A 15,694-nucleotide genomic window follows, 5' to 3' on the forward strand; every position below is an offset into this window, starting at 1 on the left:
CGCCTTAATTACGTTGCTTGTACCACGAGAGTCGCAGTAAGGGAGACGAACAGTCTAATCGTGGTGCTCGTCCTGCGCGAGCTCCTCCATGTCTTCCTGGTCAAACTCCGTGTCGTCTTCGGCGGTGGCCTCCTGGTACTGCTGGTACTCAGACACCAAGTCGTTGACGTTGCTCTCCGCCTCGTTGAACTCCATCTCGTCCATACCCTCACCCGTGTACCAATGCAAGAAAGCTTTACGCCTGAACATAGCAGAGAACTGCTCCGATATTCTCTTGAACAGCTCCTGGATGGCGGTCGTGTTGCCGATAAAGGTAGAAGACATCTTCAAACCCTTGGGCGGGATGTCGCACACGGCAGTCTTCACGTTGTTAGGAATCCATTCGACGAAGAAACTGCTGTTCTTATTTTGAATAGAGAGCATCTGCTCGTCGACCTCCTTCATGGACATGCGACCGCGGAAGATGGCGGCGACGGTGAGGTAGCGGCCGTGACGCGGGTCGCACGCCGCCATCATGTTCTTAGCGTCGAACATCTGCTGAGTGAGTTCGGGCACGGTGAGGGCACGGTACTGCTGGCTGCCGCGCGACGTGAGCGGGGCGAAGCCCGGCATGAAGAAGTGCAGACGCGGGAAGGGCACCATGTTCACCGCCAGCTTGCGGAGATCCGCATTCAGCTGACCGGGGAACCTGAGGCAAATGGTCACGCCAGACATGGTGAGCGAGACGAGATGGTTCAGATCGCCGTATGTTGGGTTAGGAACTTTGAGGGTTCTGTAGCAAATGTCGTAGAGGGCCTCGTTGTCTATGCAGTACGTCTCATCTGTGTTTTCGACTAGCTGATGAATGGAGAGGACGGCATTGTAGGGCTCGACGACGGTGTCTGATACTTTGGGCGAGGGGACGACTGAGTATGTGTTCATGATTCTGTCGGGGTATTCTTCCCTGATTTTGGAGATAAGGAGGGTGCCCATTCCGGAGCCGGTGCCGCCGCCGAGCGAGTGTGTGAGCTGGAAGCCCTGGAGGCAGTCGCAGTTCTCGCACTCCTTGCGCACTACATCGAGGACTGCGTCGACGAGCTCGGCGCCCTCCGTGTAGTGTCCCTTAGCCCAGTTGTTGCCGGCGCCGGACTGGCCGAAGACGAAGTTGTCCGGACGGAAGAGCTGCCCGTAGGCGCCGGAGCGCACGGCGTCCATGGTGCCGGGCTCGAGGTCGAGCAGGATGGCGCGGGGGACGTACTTGCCGCCGCTCTCCGCCGTCGCAACTGCAACAACAAAAACTCTAATTAACATTGTGTTCTTTTAGATTTTTTATTCATTCGAAAAAACATACGGAAGTACAGCAGCTGGTTGATATTCGCAACTCCATTTATTGTTGTATATGATAGTTAAATTGTGAAACAATGTCAGTATTGGGATTTTGATGAGAAAGGTTTATTCTAACAATGTATAAAAGGTGTTATTTCAAACATAAAACCTTGAATTTTTAATCAAAGCGATGTGAGTCATATCATTCAATATTGTCGTGACGGAAGCACGGTGACTCAAGTCCTGAGGGACAGGGGATCCGTAATTACTATACACAGAGCCACAGTTCAGAACGGAAAGGGGTAATAAAATTATAGGCTATTATTATTAATTCTCTTTGTGTGTGGCAAAGTGTAATAACGAGACAATCGTACATTTGCAATTATATAATTATTGAAAACTGAGTCTAAATATAATCATCTAAATAGGTACTATAAAATATTCTACAGGAATCGGTACCAGGGTAGCATAATGCCCTCGAAGCTTACAATCTCATGTTTATATTATCTGCAATTACCAAAAGCAAGTAATAAAGGAGCGGCGCGGTAACGGTCAATGACACAGGTCTACCAGCCGCGTGGACGGTTCTGTTGCATTTAATATCATATCGTTTGTAACAAAAAAACAATGGAGGATAAAAAGGTTTATAATATTAATTGAAACTTGAAAAACTTTAAAAAAAACCGTTTTTAGTTTCTGAGATTGTGTATAAAGGAGTTTTTCTTGAATAAATAATAATGTGGCCGTCTGTTAAAGTATTATGTGGTAGTGGTAGGTTTATGCAAAGTTTTAAACCGACGACATCTTACATTTGCATACACGTCGGATTAGTTCCAGAAGAAACATCTGCAGAATATCGATAGCATATAGTACCTACTTAATAAGGGATGCTATTTTAAAGAACAAAACAAGTCTGGAAAAATAAAGAATACTTGATATTTACCGCACTTTTGCCGAGAAAACAAACGAAAGAAGAATAAAGCAAAAAAAGAACAGGGGAGTATTTAATTTAGACTTTGGATTGATCGAAATAATGATAAATAAATTCATGTCATTTTAGTAACCAACAAAAAGAGTTATTAGTCTTAAAGCAGTAACAAAGGCGTGTACGGTATACAGAATGCAAATGGGTACATAACAGTATCGGCGGCAGTTAGCCGAAGCGACGGACCGCGGCGGTGGTGATCGCGCTACCGCAGACCGCTAGATAGACCTTTACGATGACTAAACCGAGTTCTTTACATTTATAACTTAAAAAAAGAAATTTATGATTATATACAACTGAAAAGTAAAATGGATAGATTCTGAAGAAATGGAACTGAGCTCCATGATTTTTGAATTTAGAATGTCATATTTAAAAAATATTCTTTATACACTTTTTGAATACTGGTCGAATATCAACGACGAAAGGAAAAAATTTAAAAATAAGTTTTGACAGATCTGGATGACAATTTAGACACGATCAATGACTCGATGTTAATATTTTTTGTCACTATTTTTCTCAAAGAAACAAAAACTTTTTTAAACTTAAGCTGTAATAAAATGGGACCTTGTTCACAGAACTAAACGAAATATACAATGAGCGCGGTCAACGACCATTTAAGGCCAATTTAAGTCCATTGTGGTACATACCAGTTGCAATTAAGTTAATCAACGCTAGCATTAGATTTAGGATTACGGAAGAGAGTTGGTATGTCTCTAATTTCAGTTTAGCTCGATAATTGTAGAGGGACACTTTAAAGCCATATTAAGACATTGTTCCGCGGATAAAATCTTGCTAGCAAACGTCGAATATTTGAATTCCGAATGAGGACAAGCTACATGCAGAAAAATAAATTTTAGTTCCTAATTCAAAAATCTTCGGACAAAAGAAAGTTCTAGAAGCATTGCTACTCTTAGGATTCAGTCACATCAAACGCATTAAAGTAGACGGCTAATTATCTAGATTTCTAGATAATAATCTTTATTCACACTGACACGCGAGCAGTACTTTCATTTTTTAATCACTACTTATTACTAATCTTCGCAATTCGCATATGTAATGGCTCATTCTGGTATTGTAATATTGGTAAACGACGTATGTGTTCAACTCTAAGATAGGGAATCTTTTTATTTGATTAAAATTATTACGGAATAATCTTAAACGATGTATAATATTATTAGATATTAATACAAACATGACATGTTTATAGAAAATATGCTAATATGCGTATTAAAAAAGTGCAAATCAATATGGAAAAATATGAAGTATTCTACATGAGCATGAGCGCAAAATTTTTGTATGACAATCTTCTTAATGTCCGCTCTATATAATCTTAGAAGTCTAGGCTGATCCCTATACCAATACAACTCGTATACATACCAGAGGCCTCATTATAGTAGACGGAGATCCGTTCGAGTTGCAAGTCGCTGGTGCCGCGGTACACGCCAGTAGGGTCAATGCCGTGCTCCTCAGATATGATCTCCCAGAACTGTGGACAAACGAAATCAGGTTGTAGTTATATGGTATTTAGATTGAAATTTAATTACAAGTTATTAATGTTTTAGATCTTTCAACTAGCCTACTGAAATCCTTACCTATGCGAAAAGGCCCTTCCATGCAATGGGACGATAAATGGCAATCGGACAATAAAATTATACATCCTTTATTTTTACAAAATTTTCCATAATAATGAAATAATTACTTGAGAACTCAATTGTAGCACTAAATCTGACTAATATTTGAGTCTAATTAACAACATAAAAGATTTAATAATAAAACTATATATATAAATAACCTTTCTTAACAAACTAAAAATTCCGGCAATAATTTAATGAAAAGAAGAAAGAACCCAATCAATAATAAAGTAAATTTGTTTGGAAAAAACCTGTTTTAAAAACGATCAATCAAGAATAAAATTAATTAACAAATTAGAAATGTGTTTATAGAAACAGCATCCGATAAAAAATGTTCAAAACAAGATAATATTTCAAAAGGAGTTCAACGGATTTCTTGACACAAAAGATTTTTTTGTAATATCCCAAACATCTGCTGGGGGAGCGTGTTTCGACTCGTTCATGACGTAAACTAGCAGATGGAAGTGAACATTATTACTTATTTAGGATGTAATAATAATGCCGGGCAAGTATCGGCAAATGGCAGCAAAAATAATTGAGGCAGAACATAAAGTCATGGCTTTATAAATATTAATATAATTGTTTAAGCTGAACACTTTGCGTACGTTGAATAATAAAAAAAATTGACGCCGTTCTATATTTGAAAATCGAATAGTTTTACGGATAATTTCAAAATAGATTATGGATAATGGAAATGTCTTTTTACGAAAAGCGACATTAGGTACTTTGTCCAAGTTTTTCTGCATCTTCGTAGATATAATTTATCGAACAATACGCAATCTTTCTTGCGGTTCAAGGACCATTTTTAATCGCATTAGCTATCGTAACTGGTCCATAATTAGTAGAATGGTAATAATTTACTTATAGATATTTTTTAGAACTGCCAATGACAAAAAACTTTTTGCCAAACAAAAAGGCAACACAGTTAACAAAATGAAACCAATTAGACTTAACTTTCTTTTATAAAAATACATTTCTAGTTTAGTACATCTGACGTTAGGGTAATACAAAAATCGAGCACATAAATTCTCTTATTGAATGTCGGCCAAAGAAATAGAGCGTGTCAATTTGATGAATGACTTTTATGAAACAGATGTAAAGCATTCAAGGCAATGGTGTCTTATAGGTTTCTTTGCTGTAATCAAAAGAAAAAAATATAATGTAAAAGGCGTGCCGTACATGGAAGACCTACCGCCGCGTTGCCTTAATTTATCTTTTTTAATTTATACGTGGATAAACACCAAAAAGTTTTATAATGTCATTATTATGAAATTACTTCCTGTCAATAAGCTGGCCGCATAACATGGACGGTTTTAATTTTTTTCCGAATAAAATGATGGCTCCGAAGTAAACTATCGTATCTAAAAAAAAATGCGATGTTCTCTTTTTTAACGTTTGGTTATCTAAGTACTGTTTGCTACCAAATATTAAAAAAAATGGTTAATGATTTATAATGATATTTTTTTCGTTTAATAACTTTTGAATTAAATGGGTTTGGTAGTAAAAATACTTGATAACGAAACGCTAAAAAGTAAATATCGCTATTTTTCCAGATACAATAGTTTACTTAGCAGCCGTCGAAAAATTCATTTTTGTTTGACAACTTATGATGCACCTTTAAAACCTAACCTTACTTATGACTTCTCTTATTCAATCGATCCTTTAGTTCATTGACCATGCTTTACTGATAAATAAAGTCCCAAATTACGGTGTATTGAACTTTGATACCCACATGCTATTCATTTATTTAAAGAGAAGGAAATCGATTTTGGAAGTCCTTCTCAATTGAATAATAAAGATGGGTACGAATGAGCATTATTAAAGTAAATATTTATTTATAAATAGATATAAGTTTTTCCGATTGCTGAGGCGGAGGTCTTCAGTTCAATCTATATAAAGACTTTTTAAAGATTTATTTTCCCTTGGTTCAATGTTTGTAGTTTGCACCGTACTACAACTACGCCACAGAGGCAGTCAAATACGTGTCATAGATTACTGAGGCTGAGGTCTTTAGTTCACTCTAATGATAGACTTTTTTAAGATATAATTTCCGTTTGTTTAATGATTGTACCGTACTACAACTACGCCACTAAGTCATACACGTTTATATTTTTAAAAAATGCTAGTCAAACATTATTATTTTGACTAAACCCTACGAATAATTACAGTAGGCAGTCACGCGAGCCTTTGACATTCGATTGACTTCGGTCACTGATGGATAGTTTGTTATTAAATATGTAAGATCTAGATACGCCCTCGCTTTTTAGGTTAATGTTAGAGTTTAAAAACTGAGGGTTTTTTGAGGATTTATTTGTTTCGATATCTAGGTCAGAAAATCTATTTATTTTGGATCGAAGTGTAATTGTGGTTTGTTTAGGGCTACTGATGTCGATGCTCATAAAACTTAGATAGAGTGTTAGCTCTTGTAAGTAATCTAAAAGCAGTGATAGCCTGGTTGGGTGTGGAACGGACTGCCGAGACGAATGTCCGCAGGTTCAAAATCCAAGGGTACACACCTCTGATTTTTCATTATTATGTGTGTATCGCTTTGTGAATTATCGCTTGCTGTAACGGTGAAGGAAAACATCTTGAGGAAACCTGCATACCTGAGAAGTTCTCTATAGGAATTTTGAGGGTTTGTGTCTACAAATCCGCCTCAGTTCAGCGTTGTGGACTAAGGCCTAATCCCTCTCAGTAGTAGAGGAGGCCCGTGCCCATTGTATACAATACAGGGCAAATATTGTTATTATATTTATATAACTGATCTCGAGTTGGTTGTAAAAAATCTTTCACTGATAGAAGCTTACGTTCTTCCGTCTGTGTGTAGGTTGCTTCATTTTAAGTGCGCATCATACTTTCAAAATTAATCAAAATCAAATCAAATCATAGTTTATTTCTGATTAAAATTATTAAGCCATTAGCTGAAAGGTTTCATTGCTTAGATCGTCTGTCTAGTTATTTGGACCTCATTCCACTTAGCATCAAAAGCAGGTTTTGCTCTGCCTATATAAAAAGAATGCGTTAAAGTCAACTGCAAGATCAATTTTACTTGACGAGGAAAATACTAGGAAAAACAAGTATATAACGACAACCTAGACGTTGCATCTAATATTCTTAGACGTAAACACGGTCTAGATCAAATTACAAACTAGACGGAGCCTATTTATGTCGCATTCCACCAGCGACCTTCTATGGATCTATGTGTGAGAACTATGGATCAAGACATTTGGACATAATTAGTGTTGATATGAGCTGTGGCCTTGACTTTGTTTTGGATTAGTCATGTAGTTATTTCTACTATCTAAATACATTTTTTAATTATACTTTTGTTTTTATTTACTTAGCTGTTGACGGTCCGATCTGCGCAGTCTTTGATGAAGGCTTCAATCATTACTATCTACCTAAGATATTGTAACTTTGACTTTTCGAATGACCAACATCTCAGTCCGCCCCATAAAAACGAAGGCTGTAGTCTTCGAAACGTCGAGAGAAAATAAGAATACAAAATACCACGATAAAATCCGTGAAATAGTTAAAAACAATAGTTATGTAGTTTCTATTTTAAAGACCATGACAGTGATCTGACGAGGTAGGCAGACTTATAGTGCTTATATTTTGTATATGGTTTATTCACCTATCTACATGAAGTGCAAAATTCCAAGACACACAAGGCACAATGATAGGCTTAGAATTAGATCGGACAAGTTTAACAATAATAACGCAATGAATACTACGTATTTCAAAGAAATAACATACGATTAAATTTATCGAATATTGATTTTATGCGCAATCACCATGAGCACAGTCATTCTATTAAACAATTTAATAATAGTATTATTATGCATAGTTCACTGGGTATAATTGTCGAATCATCCACTGTTCAACGACTCAATAGTTATGCAGCTTATTATCGCTAAGATTATTTAAGATTATTAATTTGCCATAGAAAACAAAAGACTAAACGCAGATAAAACGCCTTTACGCGCGACGGGGTAGGCAAAGGTACAACCACCTTCCAAGGCAATTCTTGTGTGCTCAATCTCCCCACCGTATACACGCGCATGCACGTTGGGACATTTGTCGCGGCCCTAGGCACATAGTTAAGTGTATATACCTCATGGTTGCCAATTCACATTAAGGCCTATAAGGGCTCGCGAGCATTTCCTGGTCTTCTCACCTCCTTCCATCTTAAGAGGTTGCCTGCTCCTTCCCCCACACTTCCAGCCTACCCATCCCCTCCCAACTTTCTTCCAAGGCCCTGCAGTCGTTAAGCCGGGGGATTCTACTGTCACATTAGCAGGTTTCCCCAGGTGTGGACGGTGGGGTCCGATATCCATAAAAAGGTGCAACTAGGGAGCCAACTTTTCGCCACGACTTTCGTCCGACTATGAGTCAAGTCGATTGTCATCTAGAATAAATTCTAGACCGGGTTGATACAGAGCAGAAAAACCAAATATAATTTTGCGTGACCCTAGACCTCAAACCATTGGCTGTACTGCTAAATAATAAGTAGAAAACAGCAATAAATATTATTGTTACTACTATAACGTCAAAACAGAGTAATGAAGCAGTTTAGTTTATATTCAAAGAACTCTCCTACTAGGGCTACATGACATAAAAGAACTTATAACTATCGCAATCATCGAATAATCATAGTGCATAAACAATTAGAAATTAGTTCGTGGAACATGAGTATTTACCGTGGGGGGAGGGCAGACCATCGATCGGTCTGGCGGACATCGCGGCGCCAGTACTAATGCAACTCGAATAATAAACAAAGTAATATTCGCAGTGGCGGCTTTAGTAGCGGATAGGGCAGTCGCTCAGAGTGACAGGCTTCTAGGAGCCTCTCAGTTCGAAGAAGAGCCTCATGTCCCTCGCACTTGCAAGGGACACAACAGAAAAAACCCTTCCTTCCTTCGGCAATTGGATAAAAAAAGCCTAGTAAAGATCTCGCATTTATTAAGGCCGCTATTGTTGGGTCGAATGAAACAGCTTCCTTACTGTACATTTTCGCGAATATAGAATAGTTATTTGAGTGTTTGTTAGTCAAAACTGCAACAGCTAGATTAATTTCAACATTTGGTACACACATAGTTAGATAATTGATATAAGTTGATCTGTGCCTCTCGGTATACCTATAAATTAGGTTTATTTATTTAATAGCATTAAATAACAAACAATACATTTCCGTGACCAAATGCCTCTTCACTACATTTTTATAAATGGTTTAAAACGATCCTTAATCTAGACATTAAGAGTCTAGACTGACACGTCACCGTCTCGTTTCAGTTTTAGTCATTATTTAAGCTTGTTTCAGACAGTGCATGTCAACGGGATAAAATCCGGAAATTGTTACCATTTTTAGTTGCTATTTTGGTCACGTTTTATTTATATTCGGTGTATAGTATTCTGTTGAGAGTGATTCACTGTTAACAAAAATCCAAGTTTGCAAGCTATTTAGAATAGTCATACTAATATTATTACCTTCGTGATTATAAAAAAACGGTTTTTAGTTGATATTGTCTAACGAGTGATTTGAAACGCGCTACGGCGTAGATATCAACTTAAAGATAGATATTTTAACGTTTTTAAAAAAAACATTAATCGATTATTGATTATTTATACTCAGCATGGAAAATATTTTTTTCTGCCAGAAACAATGAACCTTCCTAAACACTACTCTAATTACCGACCGGGTTATTACCACTTCACATCGTAGCGGATGGTAGGGGCACGTGGTCACTCACCACTTCCTCGTATCGGTTGTCGGGCATTTGCCGTGCTTCCCTAATTACACGTGAATCGGTGCCACTGCAGTTCGTTCCTCATTTCCTCTCTTCCGTCCGTTTATCTATGGTCTAGAGTTAAACCTTTATATTTCATATTCGAATTAAATTTGGTTTTCGAATGTTCTAAATTTAAAATAACTTTTAGCTTTTCGTTTTATTTTAGTGATTTTACTTATTTTTAAATTTGGATCCGTAGAATTATTAGGTGACAGTTCCTTCTATCTTAATTACATATTTTCTAAATGTTATAAATATCATTAAAATTGGTTCATTTGCTGTAAATGTAATAGTAATAGCGTCGTATTTATAAAATAGATATGGAGTTTTATACTAATCTATAAAATGTGAATATATAAGTACGCACTCTTTATTACAGTTATTAACAGGTAGTGGGCTTTATGATAATATTCCATAGTCAACCTAAACAAATGTTAATGGAGGAAAACTGTTCCACCTTACAATAAAATCAATGAAATGCTTTCTCCAAGCAATATAACATTAATCGCCATAACCACTTAATTGAAATTGCCAATAATTTGGCGAATGCTTTTAAGGAAAAAGCATAAAACCTTCAATAAACATTAAGTGAAAGTAACAACAAATCAGCAACCGTTAATATCGTACAAGATGGCGGCGTTCCACAGATTATAATACATAAAATAAAAAGACCGTGTCTGTCCGTTACGTCGGAGAGTGACTTTTAATGTGCTAAAGAGGATGACATGTTGAGGATATGATCGGATTCTTTTTGCATTGTGACGTTGGTTGGTCATTGGTGCCGATAGTGATGGTAATTCTTTCGAAAACTTACAAATTTAAACATAGTATTTAATAACTGTGAACAAAAAGCGATTTCTATAAATAATATGTATATTTTTAGTTACTTAAAGTATTAAGGGTATTTCTGAAGTATCGCTTTCAAAAAAGAATCATGTGTACGAATTCGTAGGTAGGTCTACCATAGTTAGTAAAGTCGTGATTAAAGTATGCAATTAGAAATAAATATATCCCGCTAATGTCACATCACATTTAAATAAAATATTTTCCAACTCTAATTCCATTTCCCTCCATAAATTAAAACCGAAATAAAACAGACGCGACACACAAAACTGTTTCCTTTTTTGTCGTCGCCGCCATCTTGCCGGTGCAATTTGAAAATAGAATGCTATGTTTTTTTCTCGTTGCATCGCTCGTGGGCCGTTGACATCTTGCATTCGGCCAGAACGTTGCTTTGAGGATAAATATACTTAACTCGATACAACTGCGGAGTTTTAGTTATTAAACCCAGTAGGGGCTATGAGCTAGGTGTTTCCGACTTCGCCAGTTTTAGTATTTTAATTTATAAACCATTCTTCCAAGCACTAACCGATCTTTATGCCTTGTTTAGTGCACGATGTCATTAAGGAGACAACTTAAGTTCTTTCATAACTAATTGCTATCCGAAACTAGTAAAAACCCAGGTTTACGTATAATAGATGTTGACTGCACAAAATTTTACACAAACATAAGAATTGTTTTGACGTCTTTTAAGTTATAGTTAATATTTATATTCAGACGGATTAGTTGACAAATATCTAGCCCGATTAACACTTGATGAAAAAACATACGAAACTAATAACGCCTTAATGGAAATGTCGACCTTGCGAGAAAATTGCGTAAACAAACTATCAGGCGATTATTTTGTTATACGAAATGGAATCCAATAGGATCGTTTACATATTCACCTACCAATATTATATTTAAAAAAAAACTATTTGACTTGGAATTTAAAAATGGAATATTCTATTTTGAATTTGTTTTCTACATTTATTCTGTATATAGACGTGTCTATGGTGGCATATTCAATAATTTTATTAGGTTTCATTTGCGGTATTCGTTTTAGCTTTACGCATATCTCAGTATCCAGGAAAAGCTGTTTGTGATACTATGTTGATATAAGAATAATCTTGTTTAATGTGGAAAGAAATAGAAAAAAACAGAAAATAATTTCTTCGAGAATTCATGTAAAAATCTAGAATTCTAAGAAAACTGACGATAACTTGGGAAGAATTGAAAAGCATGTTGAAAGAATCGAGACCTAAATCGTGCTCGTACTCAAACTAGACTAATATAAAAATAGGAAAGAGTTTTTATCCTACCAGTACAGTATTAATTCAATCCGCCATTTTGAATATCCAAGTTGATATGCAACATGTACTATGACAATTAAAACTTTTTAGTCTCCATTTTATTAAAGACTGATCAGATTTGAAATATAACACCTTAAAGTCTTACCACCTTATTCATAGACGTTTTTTATCTAAGGACGGAGTATTGCTGTGATAACAAATCTGCTTCTTAGCTTTGTTTATCTGACGGCTTGCTGTTTGTTCAGCTTTGTTTATCTGACAGCCAACTAGATTGAAGTTGTATCTCAATATTAGCCAATCACAGCGGCCCTATGTCTACGCACTGCGAAAGCTGCCATGTCGTCAGCACTGAGAAACAGATTTATTATCACAGCAATGCTCCTTCCTTCGATAAAAAACGTCTATGAATAAGGGGGTTAAACAGTATTCAAATTAATAGCCACTTTCAACTGAGTCACGTTTAGTTTCTGTATAAATAAAAGGCGCTAAGTGCATGTAAGAGTATAAACAACTGTTTGTTAATTGCTGGATGATTAGCAGATACTTCTAATGGGCTTCTAATTTTAGGGCGGCTGTAAGAGGACGATAAAAAGTTTGTTACGCGTCTGGTCGCTCTCGGTACAAAAAGAGGTTTATTTACTGCTTTATCTACTAATATTATAAAGGTGAAGGGTTTGTTTGTTTAGACGCGCTTTCTCAGGAACTACTTAGTTGTTTTGATTTTTTTACTAATAGGAAGCTACATTAGTCCTGTGTGCTATAGTCTTTTTATCCCAGTAAGTAATCCCGGAAAAACTTTATCACACGAGCAGAGCTGCAGGCAGCTGTGATATAAAACTCCAAGTATTTTGTTTCGATGTAGGTACGCGGGGACTTTGTTATATTATTTAGAACTTTTAAGTGAAACAATCCCGTCATACATCATTGTTGCATAACTTTAACCGTTTACGCAGCGCAGGCAACAGAAGCTCTCAAAACTCATAATTTTCCCCGTTTTTGCAACATGTTTCATTACTGCTCCGCTCCTATTGGTCATAGCATGATGATATATAGCCTATAGCACTCCAGGAACAAAGGGCTATCCAACACAAAAAGATTTTTTCAGTTCAAACCGGTAGTTCCTGAGATTAGCCATTACTGCTCCGCTCCTATTGGTCATAGCGTGATGATATATAGCTTATAGCGGTCCACAAATAAAGGGCTATCCAACACAAAACGAATTTTTAGGTTGAAACCGGTAGTTCCTGAGATTAGCCATTACTGCTCCGCTCCTATTGGTCATAGCGTGATGATATATAACTTTGAGCACTCCACAAACAAAGGACTATTCAACACAAAAGTATTTTTTCAGTTCGAATCGGTAGTTCCTGAGATTAGCCATTACTGCTCCGCTCCTATTGAATATAGCGTGATGATATATAGCCTATAGCTCTCCACGAACAAAGGGCTATCCAACGCAAAAAGAATTTTTCAGTTTGGACCGGTAGTTCCTGAGATTAGCCATTACTGCTCCGCTACTATTGGTCATAGCGTGATGATATATAGCTTATAGCGGTCCACAAATAAAGGGCTATCCAACACAAAACGAATTTTTCAGTTGAAACCGGTAGTTCCTGAGATTAGCCATTACTGCTTCGCTCCTATTGGGTATAGCGTGATGATATATAGCCTATAGCACTCCACGAATAAAGGGCTAGCCAACGCATAAAGAATTTTTCAGTTTGGACCGGTAGTTCCTGAGATTAGCCATTACTGCCCCGCTCCTATTGGGTATAGCGTGATGATATATAGCCTATAGCACTCCACGAACAAAGGGCTATCCAACGCAAAAGAATTTTTCAGTTTGGACCGGTAGTTCCTGAGATTAAGCCATTACTGCCCCGCTCCTATTGGGTATAGCGTGATGATATATAGCCTATAGCACTCCACGAACAAAGGGCTATCCAACGCAAAAAGAATTTTTCAGTTTGGACCGGTAGTTCCTGAGATTAGCGCGTTCAAACAAACAAACAAACAAACAAACTCTTCAGCTTTATATAATAGTATAGATTAATAAATTTCGATATATATCGTAAATGGGTGGAAATGTTTCACCCAATAGTCTACATGATTATGAATGGCTTATACTGAAATGTGGTCACAAATTTAGATTTTACGAGTTCGGTACTATAGCTAACTAGACAGCCCCCGTCTCAGTCCTGGATTTGTAAATAGGCCGTATAAGCCGCGGCCCACGAGCGGCAGATTTCAGGGGACACTCACTCGATTTAATTAATCATTCGTTTATTAAACTTTAGTGCGTTCCAAAATACAAACAAATGGAATATTATTACGTATTTTAGAAACCTACATACATACATAAACCTATCTACATGGAGCGGCGGAAATAAAGTGGCCTACACTCATAAGAAATATAAATCCGACACTGTCCCATCTACAGAATATTTTTCAACCTTTTACATCTGAATTTATTCGTACAGACACAACACCGTAGCTTTATATTTATTTTAAAACTATCCCCTTACAAGACTTATTTTTAAACCCACATAAACATCTCGACGCGAGTCGTCGAACGTAAACATCGGTAAAAAAACGGAAGTGGTAGCCATTTTTTATGTTACCAGCTGTAAAATCGTTGTTTATGGTGATGACTGTATTGTTGCCAGACTTAAATATTTACTTAGTTTGGTTATAGAGTTCCTTTTTGGTGAATGTGTTCTTTGTTCGAAAATTGTTATTGATGTTTTGAGGTTATAAACACCGTTTGCATTGTTGTTTGCCATAGAAGTTACATTTAATACAAAAAGCGACTGTGGTAATTTCTTTAAAAATATTCAGGAAGCATCAATCACCACATCTAAAGTAAATGCAAAAGGTTGTCAAAGGTTTCTGTGTCTTAAATTTCACCGGCCATCCATTTTGATACAAAATTCGACCCCACTTCCAGGTATCGCGATCCAGGACGCGCCAGCATCTGATGACTCATAAGGCACGGTTTAACGAGACAGCCAAACCCGCTCCCAGACGGTTGAACGACCTATGCTTAAGGAAAAACATATCTAGAACGTTGTGGGCGTAGTTCTCAGAATGCCTAGGGCTCCTGATATCGAAGAATGTTGTCAGTTGTTTATCTTTGAATGTTCTTGGAAGATAGTGATGCAGAAATTAAGTCAAAACCGTCCCCATTAAGCATTTTCTGTCGGCTTTAAGATTAGGTAGTCCAAGAATTGATTTATCTTTGAGATTGTACATTGTAGCCAGTTGTAGACATTAGGACGTAACATCTCATGTCTCAGGATGGCGAGCGCAGTAGAATACCAAAAAATACTTTGTAATTCAAGGTGTTGGATGGTGTTTCTACTGTTTATGATATCGCTTACCATCAGGCAAACGGCAAGCTCGAAGCTTTTTTGACATTGAAATCCATTCCGAGGTTAATGGATGATTATTTAACAAGAATTTTCGCAATGTTTTACATTTAAAATCAATAGAACACCACTGGCACACATAATCAACAATCATTAAAATGTATTTTATGCCTGGTTTCATTATTGATGTGTCTATACAAATAAGGTAGGTAGATTTGCGAATAATCCGGAATATTTAATTATAAATATAAATAGTTATATTCAGCGGTTAATTATGTGCCTGGTAAACAAGGATAACGAACGAATTATGGTTGAAAACTATTTGTTCGATGTAAATATGAAAAGGAAATTACTTAAGTAAATTGTTGTAGGAATAAACATTCAGTGTTTTGCATGAGGAAAGTTTTTTTATATCTACCTATAATATCAGCCCTGTATTATATACTGTCCCACTGTTGGGTACGAGCCTTCTCTATTGCTGAGG

The 15,694-nt window shown here is 36.8% G+C and overlaps 1 protein-coding gene across 3 annotated transcripts in view; it reads right to left on the reverse strand.

Moving 5' to 3' along the window:
• Window positions 1–6: 6 nt before the first annotated feature.
• LOC115444545 (tubulin beta chain) overlaps window positions 7–15,694 on the reverse strand; it is a 35,034-nt gene continuing 19,346 nt past the window's right edge. For all 3 annotated transcript variants that reach the window (XM_030170363.2, XM_030170362.2, XM_037447109.1), the window contains exons 2-3: window positions 3,668–3,776; window positions 7–1,262 (exon numbers count right to left, since the gene is read on the reverse strand). In XM_030170363.2, coding sequence (XP_030026223.2) covers window positions 55–1,262; window positions 3,668–3,776 — 1,317 coding nt within the window. In that variant the 3' untranslated portion in view covers window positions 7–54. The remainder of the gene's footprint in view (window positions 1,263–3,667; window positions 3,777–15,694) is intronic.

Source organism: Manduca sexta, unplaced genomic scaffold, assembly GCF_014839805.1.
Source record: "Manduca sexta isolate Smith_Timp_Sample1 unplaced genomic scaffold, JHU_Msex_v1.0 HiC_scaffold_60, whole genome shotgun sequence".
NCBI classification, from domain to species: Eukaryota; Metazoa; Arthropoda; class Insecta; order Lepidoptera; family Sphingidae; genus Manduca; species Manduca sexta.